Source organism: Yarrowia lipolytica, chromosome 1E (assembly GCF_001761485.1).
Source record: "Yarrowia lipolytica chromosome 1E, complete sequence".
NCBI lineage: Eukaryota > Fungi > Ascomycota > Dipodascomycetes > Dipodascales > Yarrowia > Yarrowia lipolytica.
Window position 1 is genome coordinate 2531401 of NC_090774.1, and position 17188 is coordinate 2548588.

Sequence of the window (17188 nt, forward strand, 5' to 3'; positions counted from 1 at the left end):
TGTACCCCGTGGACCACCTTACAAATATTGCACTCTTAAAAGGACAGTCAGTTGTGACATTCACACCTACCAATCATGCCCACAGCCCATAGTGCCCATTCACACTCCCAATCTGATTCTACAAGTCACATATCGTCGATATCTCCTTACACAAAGTTAGGGCTAACCCTAGGCGCATCACATGACGTTCCCAAAAGAGCCCTCCCAACTCCCCAAAGATAATACAACCCTAAACCGGACTCTCCCAATCGGGACCACCACCACTCGCACCCACACACTTTTTCAAAGCTTTTAATTTTCATCTTGACCATAACGTCACGACACACATAACAACAATGGCCAAGGTTTCTTGCGGTGAGTAGCAGCAATGGACGAACGGCAGCGGAGGATGCGAGGATAACGACAGCGAATTTACTGGTGTTTTGAGACCACACCTTTGAGACCATATCGACAGAGCTACATTCGACAAGTGACACACAAGGAGGTCTAGGATTTGAAGGAGGACACTAAACGACGTGAGACGATATCTTAATACCCTTCAATGTGCAATGGCTCTGTGTCCACCATTTCAGTGTTGCTATTTGGTTCTTATGTGGCAGTTTCAAGTCTTTCAAAACACCTCAAAGTCGTGTTGTACACCCCGGAAGCCGTACAACCTACAACTGAACACAACTAACTCAGACGTCTCTAGCTCTCGACGAAAGTCCCGAAAGGCTCACTTCTCCGCCTCTTCCGCCGAGCGACGAATCCTCATGTCTGCTCCCCTCTCCAAGGAGCTGCGAGAGAAGTACAAGATCCGATCTCTGCCCATCCGAAAGGACGACACTGTGACTGTCGCCCGAGGTGCCTACAAGGGCCGAGAGGGTAAGGTCTCTCAGGTCTACCGACTCAAGTTCTCCGTCCAGGTCAACTCTGTGTCCAAGGACAAGGCTTCCGGCGCTGCCGTCCCCGTCAACTTCAACGCTTCCAAGCTTCTCATCACCAGCCTCAACCTTGATGCTGACCGAAAGGCTCTCATTAAGCGAAAGAGCGGTGTTGACTGCGAGTAAGGGGTTGTACGATGATGTAAAGTAAAATAAAATTGCACTGGTTAGAACGGGGTGAGATCGTGATGATCGTTACAAGTAATTGCTAGGTACGCAGTGCCGCGCGATTTCTTCAAACTGATGTAGTAGCTACTGTACGAATGCACGTTGGCAAAACCAGCCTGAACTGTGATACTGCGAGCCATCAGATCTGTGTGTAGAATACACTGAACCATTGCGGTCGACTATCGTGCGAAGTGCAAGTATTGTAATAGCGTTTCATGGTATATTACGAGTCTCCACTATAGACTCGACTTTTTTGAGGAGAATGTGAATGGTAATGTTGCAGTTACTGTATTCTGAACTATTTGGCAATCAGGTTGGTTGTGAGAACCACTGTAGAGTTGTTATTAGTAAGAGTACGATACTTCTACAGCTAGGAAGTGGCAGCCAATCGCTAGATGTAATATAAATGTGAAGATCAGGTGTTGTTCGTCAGTATCAACAGGAGGTGCAGGAACCAATGTTATTCAGTGATTTGCTATTGATTCGAACAAGAAATGTAGAACATTAAAGAGTATCGACACTGAACAAACGACGATACAGTATGTACAGTAAGATGTATAAGCTGTAATATTTGTATGATTTTATACAGACAGAAACATAGACCAATAGACTACAACAAGCGCTCCACTCTTGCGGGTTATACAATGAGAAGTCGCCGCAGTGGATACACACCAGCCATGGATGCGAACCGCTATACAATAACATTCAAGTTGCTGTTCTAAAATTCTGTACTTTAATAGCCTAGATGTACACAGTATACAGACAGGCATTTATGTACGCCAGATCAACCAAAGCTGTGAGAGGAGAAGTCAGGAATCAGTTCTGTAGCTCCCATAGAAAGATCAGCTTCCTATTGAAGAATCGGTTGGGGGCAGTTGAACTCAGCTCGATGAGACGCTTGACCACCTACTCTGCTGTTGCTGCTGGAGGGAGAGACGCTGTTCAACAAGTTAGTTCCGCCAGCTGTTGAACTGTCTATCACAGAAAAATACCACATTAGTATATGAACATATGAGCAGAATGACGATCCAAAAAAGTCTACTTCTTTGGCTAGTTCAGTTACTCCGACACTCATTGTGCGGTTGCATTGTTATTACTCACTCGTAAGTTGACAAGAACAGGGAGGCAGACTGTTTGTTGAGTTATTGAGTCGTTAAATATTTTCCTTTCCAAATTTAATGGCATTTAGCGTCGATATTTAAGTCATTGTTGCTATATACTGTACTCGTTGATTGTATCTGAGAGGAAGTATCCATCCATCATAGAATGAGTTCTTGTACAAAGTACTACTTGTGTACAAGAAGGATGGGGCCAGCAGTTCATAAATACAAGTAAATCTCTTATTATAACCACAGTCACAAGTACCGCACAAGCAAATTGTTTATGGCACCTGAATTTATTTATTTTTCCTTCGTTAAATCGCCGCTTCTGCTTGCTCCACCATTCGTCGTCTGCGTTTACATAGTCCCCCAAGTTATGTTGTACAAGTGCAACGTCTCGAAAGCCCATCGGAGAACTGTCGAATGATGATGAAGCCATAAATAAGCAAAACGATTTCAACTGGAACGCGTCACAATACTCTCTCTCTCGCTTGGACTCTCATTCTCTCTCTTACAAGTATCTCAGCGTTCTCAGACAAGGTTCCGATAAGGCATGATAAGGGCTGCGTGTCTGCGCACGAAATCAGGCCTCCAGAGACTGGAGATGGGCTGTTAGAAGCACACTACACTAAAGGTCAGACTGTCAAATGGATTACTTCTTATTACAAAACAATTGAAAATAACAAAAACGAGTACCTCAGTCTACCAAGCTGAGCCCCCTGAGCGTTGGGTAGACTACTACCTCGGTTATGAACAGCCTAGCTATATCGGCTACGAGTTCTCGTACTATAGCTCCAGCAGTTATTGGTGACACTAGGCTACTTTGTGGCTACAAAGCAGTTCAACAAAGGTGCCGTTTAAGAACTCGTGTTCAAGAGTAAGAGGGAAAACAAGTGCATCAAGAGACATGTTAGTACAGTACTACAAGATCACCTACAATGTATCACAACTCAGGGTAAGGGCTACAAGTACACTTCACTAATGATCCCATCATTACTACTTGTAGACATGCGCTCCATCGGAGTGCGACTTCCTTAGCATATGTTTAGCGCCTCCTTAGCGCTGTATATGTGTGTCTGAAAAGGTGAGATTAGAGCTAGCGAATCCGTTGGCACGGTAACATGGAGCTTTTGCGCTCTGCACAAGGGCCGTCTGCTTCCTGCCAGCGTCGTTTTCCTTCGCGTATTATCACCCCAGTGGAGACAAGGGTGGTTTACGTATTGATTCGGGCCGTCATTTGAACTGACTGCAAAGAAACCGATAACTGAACTCGTCTTCTTGGTAGGCAAAGCGAACCTCTGTTGTGCCATGGAATTAAATGACAGAAAACGGTTTCCTTAGTGTCTATTGTACGTACATTATGTACTCGTCCTCGTACTAATAAGTAGTGCTGTCATGCTGACTGAAGCTGTTCAGAGATGTTCAACAGACCACCTCAGAGCGGTATCGCATGTCGGAGTTTTACGTTTCATCAGTCAATTGCTCTTCCACATTGCGGGAAACCAGCGCCGAAGCAGCTGTGCCCACCGCACCTCGTGTTTTGATGGCACGTGCAAAAACAACAAGTACGATTTTGTCACAGTTTCACGCACAATTTTTTTTTTTTTTTTTTTGCCAAACTCAAAGCGTCGGAAACAGGGGAATATACGGATCATCTTGGGTTCCGCAGAAAAAATGTTGCAGAGATGATAATGTGAGACAAAGAACTTATATCCTGACAAGAACGGGGTTTTACTCGCCATACCGGCGCCAATCACGTGATTACACGATATACATGTTTTACTGACCTCAGTGGGGCCGCCCCATCTTCTCCAGTTGGCATTTTTTTGGCTCTTTTCCATCCCCACCACTCCTCCTCGGTTACCCACCGAGAAGCGCTTATGGTTTTGTAGGGAGTGGCTCAATTGCGCGGCTAATTTGAGCGTTACTTAGGCAGGGATATAAGCATGAGTGGGGGAGGATGATGTAGGAAGACACACACAAGGCCGATAATTGCGTGAGACCCTTGCAACTTCACGTGACGACGCCTCTTCCCACCCAGTCACATGACACCGTCTTCGGCCCAACGGTTAATGCCGGACCTCAGCCGTTTTGTTCCCCACATTACATGCATGGACGGACGGTAAGTTCAGGTTTGGAGGCAGAGAGTTCGGAGCAAGACAGGAGGGAGCGATGTGTGGATGGGGCGTGGGAAAGGGTTGAAAAGTGTTTACAAATCAACAGGAGGATGGTTCAATGGTCCCACAATTAATCCTTTCATTCAATCCGCCCAAAAAACGTCCCCATATCATTACAACTACTGCTCCAACATCCGTTCTGCACCGAACATAAAGTTCCGTTAGACTCTCCTGTAGCTTGTCTCCAGAGCCTTGTCATCCAAGTGCAACGGATGCATGTCAAAGTCGTTTTCCCGGAGCGATATAAGTCCGGGAAAAGGCGTGGGATGCGACATAGCGGTTGTATGGTGGAAAATACGTGCTCGACGGGTTCGATAGAGGCTCCTCAACCGCCACACCATCCCGCTCTAACTCTACGCTTCCAGCCGCATATACTCTGGAACGGAAAGTGTAGTGTTTTTGCAAGCCAGTTTCTAACAGAGTTGGCTCCTAAAAACTCTTTTTGCAATCTGCTAAAATATACTAAAAGATATAAGTATCCAGAAGGATAGCGAGAGGTGAAGTGGGCTAGGAGAAGGAAGAGAGGCTCGACAGCTACATACAAAAGCTCTCGATACAGACATTCTCGACACAGATTCAGTAACAAGCAGACGACCCAGACACAGACTCAGAAACATTTACCACTGACGATACTCACCCAACATGTCCATCCACTCGTCATCTTCCCATGACAAGGACATTGTCCAGATTGTGGAAGACTCCATAGGGCTGTCAAAAACAGATACCCGCTCATCGCATGTTTCCAGGGCCTCCAAGGCCTCCCGAGCTGCCTCGGACTACCAGATAGACCACATTTACGGCGACATGGACCGTCGAGAAATCACGCTGGCCAGGCAAATCACCCGAGAAACAATTCTTAGTGCCTACCAGGAAAAGGTGCGGTCCCGTGCCTCTTCAATTATCAACGGCAAAATCGACCCGTCTACAGCGCCTCCTCCTCCTCTCAAAAACGGAGGAGATGGCTCACAGTTTTTGGATGTGGATCCAGAACTGGTTACGTGGGACGGAGACGAGGACCCTGAAAACCCCCAGAACTGGCACACATACAAAAAGGTGGCTACAACTGTCATTGTGTCACTCTACACATTCGTTTCTCCTCTCACATCTTCCATCATTTCTCCTGCAGTGCCTGCCATTGCTGCCGAATACAACGAAACGCGGCCTGTCGTGCAATCGCTCATGGTGTCCATCATGATTCTCGCCTGGGCCATTTGTCCACTGTTTGTGGCGCCTTTGTCGGAAATGTACGGCCGAAAAATCGTCATGGACGTGTCCATTCTAGTGCTACTGGCCTTCACTCTTGGTTGTGGAGGGGCTCAAAATACAGCCCAGATGGCCGTCTGTCGATTCTTTGCAGGCGTGGGAGGTGCTGCTCCACTCTCTGTGGGCGCTGGTGTGCTGGCAGACCTGTATTCGCCCCAAAAACGAGGTACTGCGTTGGCCTGGTACGCTATTGGACCCACTGTAGGCCCCGTTGTCGCTCCTATTGCTGCAGGATGGATCGTGCAAGAAACGAACACGTGGAGATGGGTCATGTGGGTCGACGGTATCTTTATTGGATGTGTCGCAGCATGTGGGTTTCTTTTTTACTCGGAAACTTATCCTCCTGTTTTGCTGCAGAGAAAGGCCAAGAAACTGAGAAAGGAGTCTGGAAATGACGACCTGCATACGATCTACGACATTGCAAGTGAACCTCTTTCTTCCAAACTCTACACTTCCATGACCCGACCTTTGCGTATCCTTGTGACCCATCCCATTGTTATGGGTCTCGGTCTGTTCATGGCTTTCACTTACGGCTTCATGTACATTATGATTGTGACTTTCCCTGCTCTATGGACCGAGCGGTATGGCTTTTCACTGGGTATCATGGGTCTGACCTTCCTAGGCATGGGTATCGGCTTTCTGGCAGGCACATGGTTCTGGTGCGTCTACACCCAAAAAGTCTACATTAAATTACGAGACCAGAATGGTGGAGTTCCCAAACCCGAGTTCAGACTACCTTGCATCTTTGCTGCTCCCTTTTTGGAATGTATTGGTCTCATTTGGTACGGCTGGAGTGCTGAGAGTCACGTCCATTGGATCATGCCCATCATTGGAACCGGTATTTTCTCTTTTGCAGTCATGGACGTGTTCCAGACAATCCAGACGTACTTGATTGACATGAACCCGCGGTTCTCAGCCTCGTATGTTGCCTCCGCCTCGCTGTTCAGATCGTTGTTTGGTTTCGCCATGCCCCTGTTTGGCAGACAAATGTACGACGCCATGGGATACGGCTGGGCCAACACAATGTGCGGCATTCTGGCGGTGGTGCTGGGTCTGCCTTTCCCCATCATTGTGTGGTTTTACGGAGAACGGATCCGAAACCGCTTCGATAAGAAACTGGAAGCCTCGCAGGCCAAGAAGGACGAAAAGAACATGGAGAAGATGCGAAAGCGAGAACTGGAACGGGAGCTCAAGGAACAGGAGAAGCTGGATAAGGAGAAGAATGAACACGTGCATTTTGTTGCCGTGGAAACATCTCCTTCCATCAAAAATGAAGACTCCCTCTAACTCTAGCATTATTGAATATTTAATAACTGTGCATACTAATACATTTGAATAACGTAAGGCCGACAACGTAGTGTAAATAGTGCGATACACAAAGCTGATGTGCATGTTCAGCGTTGTATAGTAGTAGCTAACTACAAGTTGCCCTGGGAGGCTTGCGTTACTGGTATGGTGATGACCCAGAGAGAGACACAGGACACTCACACGTGCAATGTAGGATTTAGGACAACGAAAACTACAAGTATAATTAAAGGAGTCACAAGGCTACTGTACCTTCTTCTCATGGTGTCTTCTCAACATTGATGGGTTTCTACTAGCTACAACAACACATTACAAGTACTGTACTGTAGAACCTTATGATACCTTACTACCAACTAAATAACAGACAATAAGGAGCATTAATAATTGCAACCAGATATCTACCATACTTATATCTATCAAAACGGGCTTTTTAAGATATCTTCCCGAATAAATTGAAAATTCACTTTTTCTGGGCATAATCACTGACTGAGTGGCCAAGTTGGTTAAGGCGTACGACTGTTAGAAATATCTAGTCATCGTAAGATCGAGAGTTCGACCCTCTCCTCGGTCGATTTTTGTCTAACGCACGGAATTTTTTTGCAGACCCTAGGAATAAGTCTCATGTCATGTATATGCGCTCAAGTGGGTATGCGCTCAAGTGGGGGTCAGGTGGGGGGTCCGACGTCCATGTGTGGAAGCCAAGTTTCATCAACTATAGCGAGATACCCCAGACACACTAAATTAGCCCCGGAAATCGTACCGTAGCACCCTTTTTTGAGCATCATCTGATGACAGGAACATCGGGCGACTGTCCGTTCCCTTCTCGTTAAAGCCTAAACGGGCGTTACCTGGTGAGCAATCCAAGGCTTGTTTCTTTGAGCTTGACAGCTGAGAGCTATTTTCCAGCGCTCATTTTACACTCATTAGGTTCGTTTTGGAGTAAGATGGGGGTCGCAGAATATAGGGTGGCATAACTGGGTGTTGTCAAGGTGGGCTGAAAAATGGGCGCTATCTTTTCATCAAGCAAAACTAAATCCAAGGTTGTTTTTTGGCTCAATACTGCTCACGTGACTCCACACAACTGGTCTCTGTGCTTGTCTTATCCGCCCCCCAAAAGACTGCCCTGTTTCACCTCATCTCCATCTCCAACTTTGCTTTTCTCTTGCCCTGTAACTAACCTTGTTGACCCCCACACTATTAAACTCTAATGTGCATACCCCACCAAACCAGGACCCAATAGAAAAGGACGTTTTTGTCGTGATCTCCACATCTTTCCACTAACACATCCATAACATCAACAACGTCATGGTTTCCGTCGAAGAAGGTGAGTACAAAACGAAACATTCTTGCCGACCCATCTAACACAGTCGCTAAACACAACTCCAAGGACTCTTGCTGGGTCATTTTGCATGGAAAGGCCTATGATCTGACCGAGTTCCTGCCTGAGCATCCTGGAGGACAGGCTATCATTCTCAAGTACGCTGGAAAGGACGCCACCAAGGCTTTTGACCCAATCCACCCTCGTGATGTGGTCGATAAGTTCTTGGATAAGGACAAGCACCTGGGAGAGGTGACTGGAGAGATTGCCGCCGAAGAAGAAGAGGAAGTCACTCCAGAGGAAAAGGCGCGTCTTGAGCGGTACGAGAACCGTCCTCCCCTCAGCCAGATCTTCAACTCGTTCGATTTTGAGTACGTGGCTAGACACACCATGTCTCCCAACGCATGGGCGTACTACTCTTCTGGATCCGATGACGAGATCACTGTCAGAGAAAACCACAGAGCCTTCCACAAAATCTGGTTCCGACCACGAGTGCTGGTAGATGTCAAAAACGTGGACATTTCCACCACCATGCTGGGCACAAAGTCATCCGTACCGTTTTACATCACCGCTACAGCTCTAGGTAAATTGGGCCATCCCGAGGGAGAAGTGGTGCTCACACGTGGAGCCGACAAGATGGATGTCATTCAGATGATCCCCACTCTGGCCTCGTGCTCGTTCGACGAGATTGTGGACGCCGCCACAGACAAACAGACTCAGTGGATGCAGCTGTACGTGAACATGGATCGAGAGGTGACCAAAAAGATTGTGCAGCACGCCGAAAAGCGGGGAGTCAAGGGTCTGTTCATCACTGTGGACGCTCCTCAGCTTGGACGACGAGAAAAGGACATGCGAACCAAATTCGGAGATCCTGGAGCTCAAGTTCAGCAGTCCGACGACTCTGTGGACCGATCTCAGGGAGCTGCTCGAGCCATTTCCTCGTTCATCGACCCCTCTCTGTCGTGGAAGGACATCCCCTGGTTCCAGAGCATCACCAAGATGCCCATCATTCTCAAGGGTGTTCAGTGTGCTGAAGATGCGCTCAAGGCTGTGGAATACAAGGTGGACGGTATCCTGCTGTCTAACCATGGAGGTCGACAGCTGGAGTTTGCCCGGCCCTCAATCGAGGTGCTGGTCGAAGTCATGGCTGCTCTGAGGGCAAAGGGATGGCAGGATTACATCGAGGTGTACATTGACGGAGGTATAAGACGAGCCACTGACGTTATCAAGGCTCTGTGTCTGGGTGCCAAAGGAGTGGGTATTGGACGGCCTTTCCTGTATGCTATGAGCACATATGGAGAGGATGGCGTGTGCCATCTGATCCAGCTGCTCAAGGATGAGATGGAAATGAACATGCGTCTGATTGGAGCCACCAAGATTGAGGATCTCAACCCCAGCATGGTTGACCTCAAGAGCATCTTCACCCACTCGGCAGACACCGCTCGGGACATTCTGGGAGAGAATGTTTACCAACATATGGAGATGCCTCTTTTCAAGGGCAGCAAGCTGTAGATATAGTGAATGAGCGCATGAGTATAGAAGTGTTAATAGTCGTAGTAGTCTGGTACATACACAGTATTTTCAGTGAATGACAGACTTGGTGTACGATTAAAACTGTTTTCAACCAAATACAAGTCTCAGGTACATTTCCTTAGTAAGGGTGAGAGGAGGCTACATTAACACGACCACGTGCAAATGTATAGATTTCTCAAGCGCAGAGATACCAATATCATTCCAATCAGCGTGGAAGAGATAAGCTGACGCTACATTATGTATCTTATCTTCAGTTATCATAATACAACTACCAGAAAAATTCTGGTGCCTTTGATCACCAGAAACATGATATTAACAAACAAATAGATAAGCTAATAAACAAATAGATTCATAATATATTCATGGTGAAGTGGTTGTGATCAGATGTCTCACAGCAGACCACTATCACAGCAGATTGCCGCCAATACTCATCTCTGATCCGTCTCGTCACCCTTTAGCGTGTATCTCAATAAATATCTATTACCTTTACATAATGATGCAGCCAGAGATTGATGTACTTGTAGTTGAGTGGAAGTGGAGTGTTCTTGGGCGCTCTTTTCGTGGCTTTCTTGTTGCTCGCTCAGACAGGATCAATCACATGAGAATACAGCAACTGTTGGTCTTTTTAGCCTGCTTGAAGAAGATCTTGGATGACTGCGACAGAGCCTCGGACTTGTCCACAAGGGTGTCCAGTCGCTCGCCTCGAGCCAGCACAGACTCGATGGTCTTGTGCAGCACAATCTTGGTTTCGTCCAGCTCCTGCTGCACTCGCATGATGGCATCGGCCTGGTGGGGGTCCTGGTACCGCTTGACATAGTCCTCCAGCTCGGGCATGGCCAGCTTGGAAGAGGCTTCCTTGGCGTTCTCCCACTCGGCCTTGGGGTGCTTAGTGAGATACTCCTCCAGCACTTTGTTGAGAAGGGTGTAGGCCACTCGAACGGGGTACTCCTGGTCGGTGATGATCACACCGCCCAGTCCGTCGCTTCGCAGGTAGGCGTGACCCACGTAGTCGTTCTCCTCGACTGACTGTCTCTGTCCAGGCTCAGTTCGAGGGATCACAGTCTCGGCCAGAAAAGTGAAGGCCTGGCCAACAGTCGATCTCTCGAACCACGAGTACGACGAGAGATCAGAGGCGGAGGCCAGCTGCACGGCCTCAGGCTTGTTTGGTCGCAGAATGCCAATGTAATACAGCTTCATTGGAGGTGTTGGGGTGTGGTGGTGTTGAGAAAAAGGAGGTTGGGCATGGCCAGTAGCTTCATGTTGTTCCACAGTCGTCGCTGAACCTTATTTAAGGGGGGGAGTGTTTAACCGACAACAAAAAGTGGGACTGAAGGTTGCTGATGCTGGGGGGAGATGGACGTGTGTCGGCGTGTGGGCAGGTCTGTAGAGAATGTGGTCACATGATGGGCAGGTATCACGCGACGGGATATATATTGTCACGTGACAATATGCCCAAAGCTCCCGCTCCAGTGTATAACTTCATGTTGTTCACATGCTGCAACTACCGGTAGGCGCATCTCTAGCCTACTGTACCTCTTTAACTGTTAACACGCTGAAAAGATCGATACTGAAATGTGAGTACGGTGCAAGAACCGGACTTGTACTGTAGCGATATAGGGGCAGTATAAGTTCGGTGCTGGTACCAGGTACGTGGAACAACTCATGTTGAGCCACATACCCTGTAGCAAGGTCACGTGAGTCGCAATATCATCATATTATATAAACCATGACGTAACCCTGCTCTCGGTTCGTAGACCCCACTTGCTTACAGTTGCTGCACTGCCACAGTGGCAACGCGAGACGTGCGTGGGATATTATTCATTAGGGTGCGATGGGTGTGGTGTTCAATGATCTGAGAAAATCGCCGAAAATGTCGAAAAAAAATAATTTCGAATACATTCGCGTCGTCTAGAAAAAAAGGGGTTATAAGACGAATGAATCTTCTGCCCAATTTCTGCTAATCAATCAGTTTATTCTATCTAGGAACATCCCTTTTGCCACCTAGTCTGGGTTTCTCTCTATAGTACTTGAAGGATCTAAGTATTAAGATGAAATATTTATTAAGCACAACCAACCCATCTCTTTTGGAAGGGATTGTACAGTAGGAGGCAATGTGATCAAAAACTATCGACGCTGTCCGTTACAAACAGTTGAGAAACAATTAAAATCTCTAGATACTCCGCTTACCTTTTTTAGACAGAGTCGGTCTTGGAAAGCTGTGTGGAAGTCTTACTGTAGCACCGCCCGACTTCAGTCTGTACAAGTACTGCAACATAAAGGTCAAAGGGGCGGCCAAGGGAAAGCAACTATCTAACAGCCCCTGTCTAAACCACCCCGTCATAGTGTGCTTCTACCCAATAAATAATCTATCATCTATATAATGTCATCAAGTCATGGCAGATCTAACCTCCATGGAGCTCGTTGAACTTGAACTCAATGGTAAAGAGAACAGGATCAGGAGACTCGATGGTTACCTGGTCGGCAACCAGATAGTTGGAGGTGGAAATCTGGGTGTAGAAGGACGTTTCCCAATCCTCCACGTCCCATTGTAGACCCTTGGTAGTGATTCTGGTAGGTCCAGCAACAGGAATGATACCCACAGCCTTTCCAAGCAGGTTCTGGGGAGTCTTGACAATGTTGGGCACATTGGGGTGTAGCAGAAAGGACACGCAGGCGTCATTGAGCAGGTAGACCGTCTGGTGGTGCTTGAGGGATAAAAACAGATGGAAGATGGAGTGGAAGGTGTGATCCAAACGACCTCCGAGAGCTCCTAGAACCAGCAAGCCGTGCACCTGGTACAATTCGTTGCCTAGAGTCACGGCCTTCATGAAATCGGTCGTATCCTGGCTCGTGTCATGTTTCACCAGCACTCCATGATCTTCATACCACTGTCGTACATTGTCTCTCAGCGAGTCAAAGTCGCCCACAATAACGTCAGGTAGGAACCTGAGACGTTCCTCGTCCGTCTTGAGGGCATCAAACAGTCGGTTGGCTCCTCCATCTGCACAGATTCGTCGTTCACAGAAAGTCCAAGCTTGTTTGAAAAGCTCCATGTTGGTGATGGGCTGGTTAAGTAGGACCAGACCGTGCTGCTTCCGATCACATGTCGTGTTTCCTCCTAAAAATGCTCCTGGTGAGAAGGTCACATACGTCATTGTGTAGTGTGACTCTTGTGTTCTCGTATCGTGTTGAAGTCGTCGAGGACAACTCGCTTGAGTCAATTCTCACATCTCCAGTGCACGCCCAATGCAAGCCTAGGGCTAGGGGTTTGAGTCAAGGAGCCGCCGTATATTGTTTAGTAAGGTGCACGAACGCTCGCATCTCCGAGTTCTAGTGCTCATGCAAGTACCAGCATGAGTACAAGTAGTCAATTTGGTCTCATGTCAGTTCCATGGCTTCACATGCCTCGGTACATTCAGCTCACACGGCAACCTCCAACAACAGAACAAGGGTGCAGATCGAGTAAAGTAGCAATGATACAAGGAAGCGAGATAAAGGGAACGAAAACAGCTCAGAAGGACGAAATGGGATGGACAAAACGAGTGGCGACATCAATACAATGCATGCAATAGCGATGGGCTGTGTATGATTACCATGCTTGAGGTTACTTGACTTTACTTGACATGATTCATGCTAGTTAAAGGTATTGATCTAGTAAGTCCCTTGACCAATGTTTTCACTCAAAGAAGTCGCAATGGCTCCGAAACAGTAGTCCAGATCCTAGTACTCGTACTAATACGTAGATGGATTACATCCAATACATCCTTGTCTGTCCCTTATGCAAGCAAGCAAGTCCCTTCACCTTCAAAGTTGTAAGACACTCTGACCAGTCAATCACAGGGAATTTCGCTTGGCTGAATAATATTGACTTTCGCAAAGTTGAGTGAAGTTTCTCGTGCGAAATAGTTCATCTCAGTGGTGCAATGGAGGTGTTCCAAGTGCCAAATTGAACCAACGGCTTCTTCAACTCACGAAAATCACTGTTACTGCCCCTTTATTCTCTTTCCCACCTCGGTGGCAAAATTAGTATACACTTCACAACTGCAAATCGAACCGACAAGCTCTTCTCCATGCACAATTTGTAATGGGCAGGCTTGGAACATGCATGGCCGAACGCTACTTTGCCTCGAAGATTCCATCACCGGATACTTGCTACACAGCACCTCTACACCACCCGCGAAATGTTTAGAACCGCCATTCGATCTCTGCGAACCGTGCGACCGGCCCATATTCGGTCCATGCACACCGCCCGACCCCACAAGACCGTTTCTCGGTCCGGTTTCGTTCTCGGAGCCTCCACCGCCCTCATGCTTGGAGGCGTCATTTTCAACGAGGCCAAGAAGGAGGTTGATAGCGAGCCCAAGGCCGAGAAGAAGGAGGGTGAGGCCCCCGAAGGCCAGCAGAGTGCCTACGACCCCGAGACCGGCGAGATCAACTGGGACTGCCCTTGCCTGGGCGGCATGGCCAACGGTCCTTGTGGAGAGGAGTTCAAGGCGGCCTTCTCCTGCTTCGTCTACTCGAAGGCCGAGCCCAAGGGCATGGACTGCATTGAGAAGTTCTCCGGCATGCAGGACTGTTTCCGAAAACACCCCGAGGTGTACGCTGACCAGCTGAGAGACGACGAGGAAGAGGAGAAGATTGTGCAGGAGGCCGTCACCAAGAAGGAGTCTCCCGCTGAAGTCATTGAGGAGGTTTCCGAGGTTGTCGAGATCCCCGAGAAGAAGGAGCAGCTCTCCGTCCCCGCCGAGGAGATCAAGCAGGTTGTGCGAGACACCGCCAAGGGTCTGCACGATATTGCTGAGGACGTGACCTCCAAGGTCGACTCTGTGGCCAAGAAGGTCGGACTCATTGCTGACTCCGAGGACCTGCGAAAGAACATCACTGACGCTATCAAGGCCGCCGAGGACGTCATTGACCACATTGCCGACTCCACCGACTCCATTGTCGACTCTCTGGGAGGCTCTGCCGACAAGATGTCCGACCAGATCAAGCCCGTCATCGAGAAGATCACCCCTGTTATCAAGAAGATTGAGGAGATCCTCGAGTCCGACAAGGGCGACAAGAAGTAATGTATATATATATGTAAATAAGAAGATTATGCTGGCTCTTGTAGTCAGCTATATATGAGACACGAGAATGGAGATAGAATGAAGAGAATAAATAGATTAAAGTACAATATTATACAACGGACACCTCCTTGACCACCTCTTCAATGTACCGAGGCTCATAAGTTCCTCCTGACTTGGCATAAAACACATAGTTGTCCACATAACAAATAACCACCTGCTTACCCCCTTCAATGGCATACAAAGGGAGCCCTTTCTGGTCGTGGAAACGGTCTGTGGTGCGATATAACAAGCCAGAAGCGACACAGAGCTCGTATATGACATCATGCAGGGTCACAGACACGCTGATAGTGTCTGCCACAGGCTTGGAGGGCACTGAAGGGGTGAGATCGACCTTGGAAGCGGTCATATCGGCCCAAATAGCGTCAATATCTTCCCGTGTGACAGCTATGAGCTTCTGAATGGTTTGTAGAGCGCGTCCTACCTGCTCGAATTGTTGAGAAACAACATCGACAGGAACGGTGAGGTTCTGGGAGAAGAAATCTCGCCAGATGGAAAACCAGGCTCCGGCCTGCTGAATAACAACACTCATATCTTCAGTCAAACCCGATTCAAGCCATTGTTTGAGTGTTTTCTTCCATTTGGGGAAAAACTCCGAATCCAATACCACCCCAATCATCTCCGAAGACAGAACCCTTTGCCAGAGGAAAAAATCTGCAAGAGGCTGTGTATCTTGGTCGGCAGGGTTAATGACAAGATTCCGACGTAAAAAACGAGACAAATTAGGCAGCAGGTTCTTGACCACCAAAGAAGGCACATCCAGAAATGGTGATAAGGAGACACAAGCTTCAGGAAGACCAGGCGGCGCGTTCTGGGCGTTCCAGCTTCGAAGAGCCTGACCAATTACAGTCTGAAGACGGTTCTGAACAACGTTCTTGTCTGTAAATGACAGGAACGGCCACCATTGACGTAAGAATGACAAATCGTGGGATTTCTGGTTCCAGACAATGATGGTGTTCAGCTTCGGAACCACCACTCGATGAATGAAGACGGTTCTCACAAAGTCAGGAAGAACAGGACCCCAAGACTCAAGCAAAGAAATGGCCAGGTTAGAGTCCCAGTTGTTGATAAGCTCAGAACTCACCTTGGGGAGCCAAACTCGAGCCAGCAGAACCACACGGAGCTCTGCAGGAGACTCTATGATCTTGTCCAAAAGGAAGCTTGGTTGCTGGGAAACATTCCAAGAAGTAGTCACATGATTATACACCGGACCCACCACACTCAACCACATGTCTGTTGGGTCACTTTGTAGCAAAGTAGAGTAGCACTCCAATAACGTATCTAGACTGTCAGGATTAGTAGTCATCAGGTCCATGCATTTCTGCAACCTCGTCAGCTGCTCTTCTGATTCTGTTTCCTCATTTGTCATGTTCTCCAAGTCTTCTTTCACTCCTGCTATCTGCTCAGACACAAACACATGACGGGTTCGTAGATGTTCATTTTCCGTCTGCAGACGCTCCAGTTCAAGTCTCAAAGACTCAAGCGAGGTGATGGCAACCGAAGGTACACTTTCATAGCCCTCAGGTCGCATGTCAATCGCCTTTTTGAGCACATCTTCGTCTATGACAATGCCAGACTCTCTCAGCTCCTCCACAGTCTTGTAGATGCTTTTTGGCTTGCTCTTCTTGAACGTCACAGGAGTGTCTACGACATTGTCGACATCAGAATCAGAGTCCGAATCGATCTCCTCATCCTCCTTGTCTCTGCTCTTTGTGAATGCTGTCTGAGCACCCAGGCCTTGTCCTCTCACACTACCCTGTTGTTCAATGGGTCGAGTAATACCCTGGCCATCTTTTCCTAGACCCTGGCCAGCCTTATAACCCATTTTTGCGAGCAGAGAAGCTCCAATTCCATACGGCTTGAATCGTGAATGCGAGTCTGTCCTGTTTTCCAGCTTCTTTTCGTTTTGTTGTTTGATATAGTCCGTCACTGAAGGCATTGGCTCAGGGGATTGCGATGCAGCGCCAGTTTCCACGTCGCCCAATCCCATCATTCCAGCCATGCCCATTCCCATCCCAGCCATCATTCCTCCCATGCTGTTACCCATCATGCCACCCATGCTGTTCGTTCCTCTGTCCATGTCGTCATCCTCGCCCTCGTCTATAGAGACAGACCGAGACGTCTGAGACTGGAAAGCCATAGGGTTGAATTTGAGTGACGGTCGCGGCTTTTCCTCTTCATCGCCGCCACCTTCCTCGCGTCGACGCCGTTTGAACATGTCGGTGTAAGTGGTGATGACAAAACAGATGCCTTTCTTGATGCAGTCTGATATTGA

The 17188-nt window shown here is 48.0% G+C and overlaps 7 protein-coding genes and 1 non-coding gene across 8 annotated transcripts; 5 read left to right on the forward strand and 3 right to left on the reverse strand.

Annotated features, from left to right (window-relative positions):
* Positions 1-335: 335 nt before the first annotated feature.
* On the forward strand, positions 336-1049 carry YALI1_E25317g (60S ribosomal protein uL24; the record flags this gene model as incomplete). Its single annotated transcript, XM_504222.3, has 2 exons — positions 336-354; positions 682-1049. The coding sequence occupies 2 exons, from the start codon at positions 336-338 to the stop codon at positions 1047-1049; spliced, it is 387 nt and encodes a 128-aa protein (XP_504222.1).
* A 3961-nt stretch (positions 1050-5010) lies between these two features.
* Positions 5011-6918, forward strand: YALI1_E25364g (uncharacterized protein; the record flags this gene model as incomplete). The annotated part of the gene is made up of 1 exon (XM_504223.2): positions 5011-6918. The coding sequence occupies one exon, from the start codon at positions 5011-5013 to the stop codon at positions 6916-6918; it is 1908 nt and encodes a 635-aa protein (XP_504223.2).
* Positions 6919-7420: 502 nt separating this feature from the next.
* YALI1_E25388r lies at positions 7421-7507 on the forward strand. Its single transcript has one exon. It is a non-coding gene; the product is annotated as a tRNA-Asn (tRNA).
* A 1137-nt stretch (positions 7508-8644) lies between these two features.
* On the forward strand, positions 8645-9766 carry YALI1_E25400g (uncharacterized protein; the record flags this gene model as incomplete). The annotated part of the gene is made up of 1 exon (XM_504224.3): positions 8645-9766. The coding sequence occupies one exon, from the start codon at positions 8645-8647 to the stop codon at positions 9764-9766; it is 1122 nt and encodes a 373-aa protein (XP_504224.3).
* A 615-nt stretch (positions 9767-10381) lies between these two features.
* Positions 10382-10984, reverse strand: YALI1_E25424g (uncharacterized protein; the record flags this gene model as incomplete). Its single annotated transcript, XM_504225.3, has 1 exon — positions 10382-10984. One exon carries the CDS (start codon positions 10982-10984, stop codon positions 10382-10384), a length of 603 nt encoding a protein of 200 aa, XP_504225.1.
* Positions 10985-12189: 1205 nt separating this feature from the next.
* YALI1_E25443g (uncharacterized protein) lies at positions 12190-12942 on the reverse strand (the record flags this gene model as incomplete). The annotated part of the gene is made up of 1 exon (XM_504226.3): positions 12190-12942. The coding sequence occupies one exon, from the start codon at positions 12940-12942 to the stop codon at positions 12190-12192; it is 753 nt and encodes a 250-aa protein (XP_504226.1).
* A 1026-nt stretch (positions 12943-13968) lies between these two features.
* Positions 13969-14856, forward strand: YALI1_E25453g (uncharacterized protein; the record flags this gene model as incomplete). The annotated part of the gene is made up of 1 exon (XM_504227.3): positions 13969-14856. One exon carries the CDS (start codon positions 13969-13971, stop codon positions 14854-14856), a length of 888 nt encoding a protein of 295 aa, XP_504227.2.
* A 109-nt stretch (positions 14857-14965) lies between these two features.
* YALI1_E25485g (uncharacterized protein) lies at positions 14966-17131 on the reverse strand (the record flags this gene model as incomplete). The annotated part of the gene is made up of 1 exon (XM_504228.3): positions 14966-17131. One exon carries the CDS (start codon positions 17129-17131, stop codon positions 14966-14968), a length of 2166 nt encoding a protein of 721 aa, XP_504228.3.
* Positions 17132-17188: the final 57 nt, after the last annotated feature.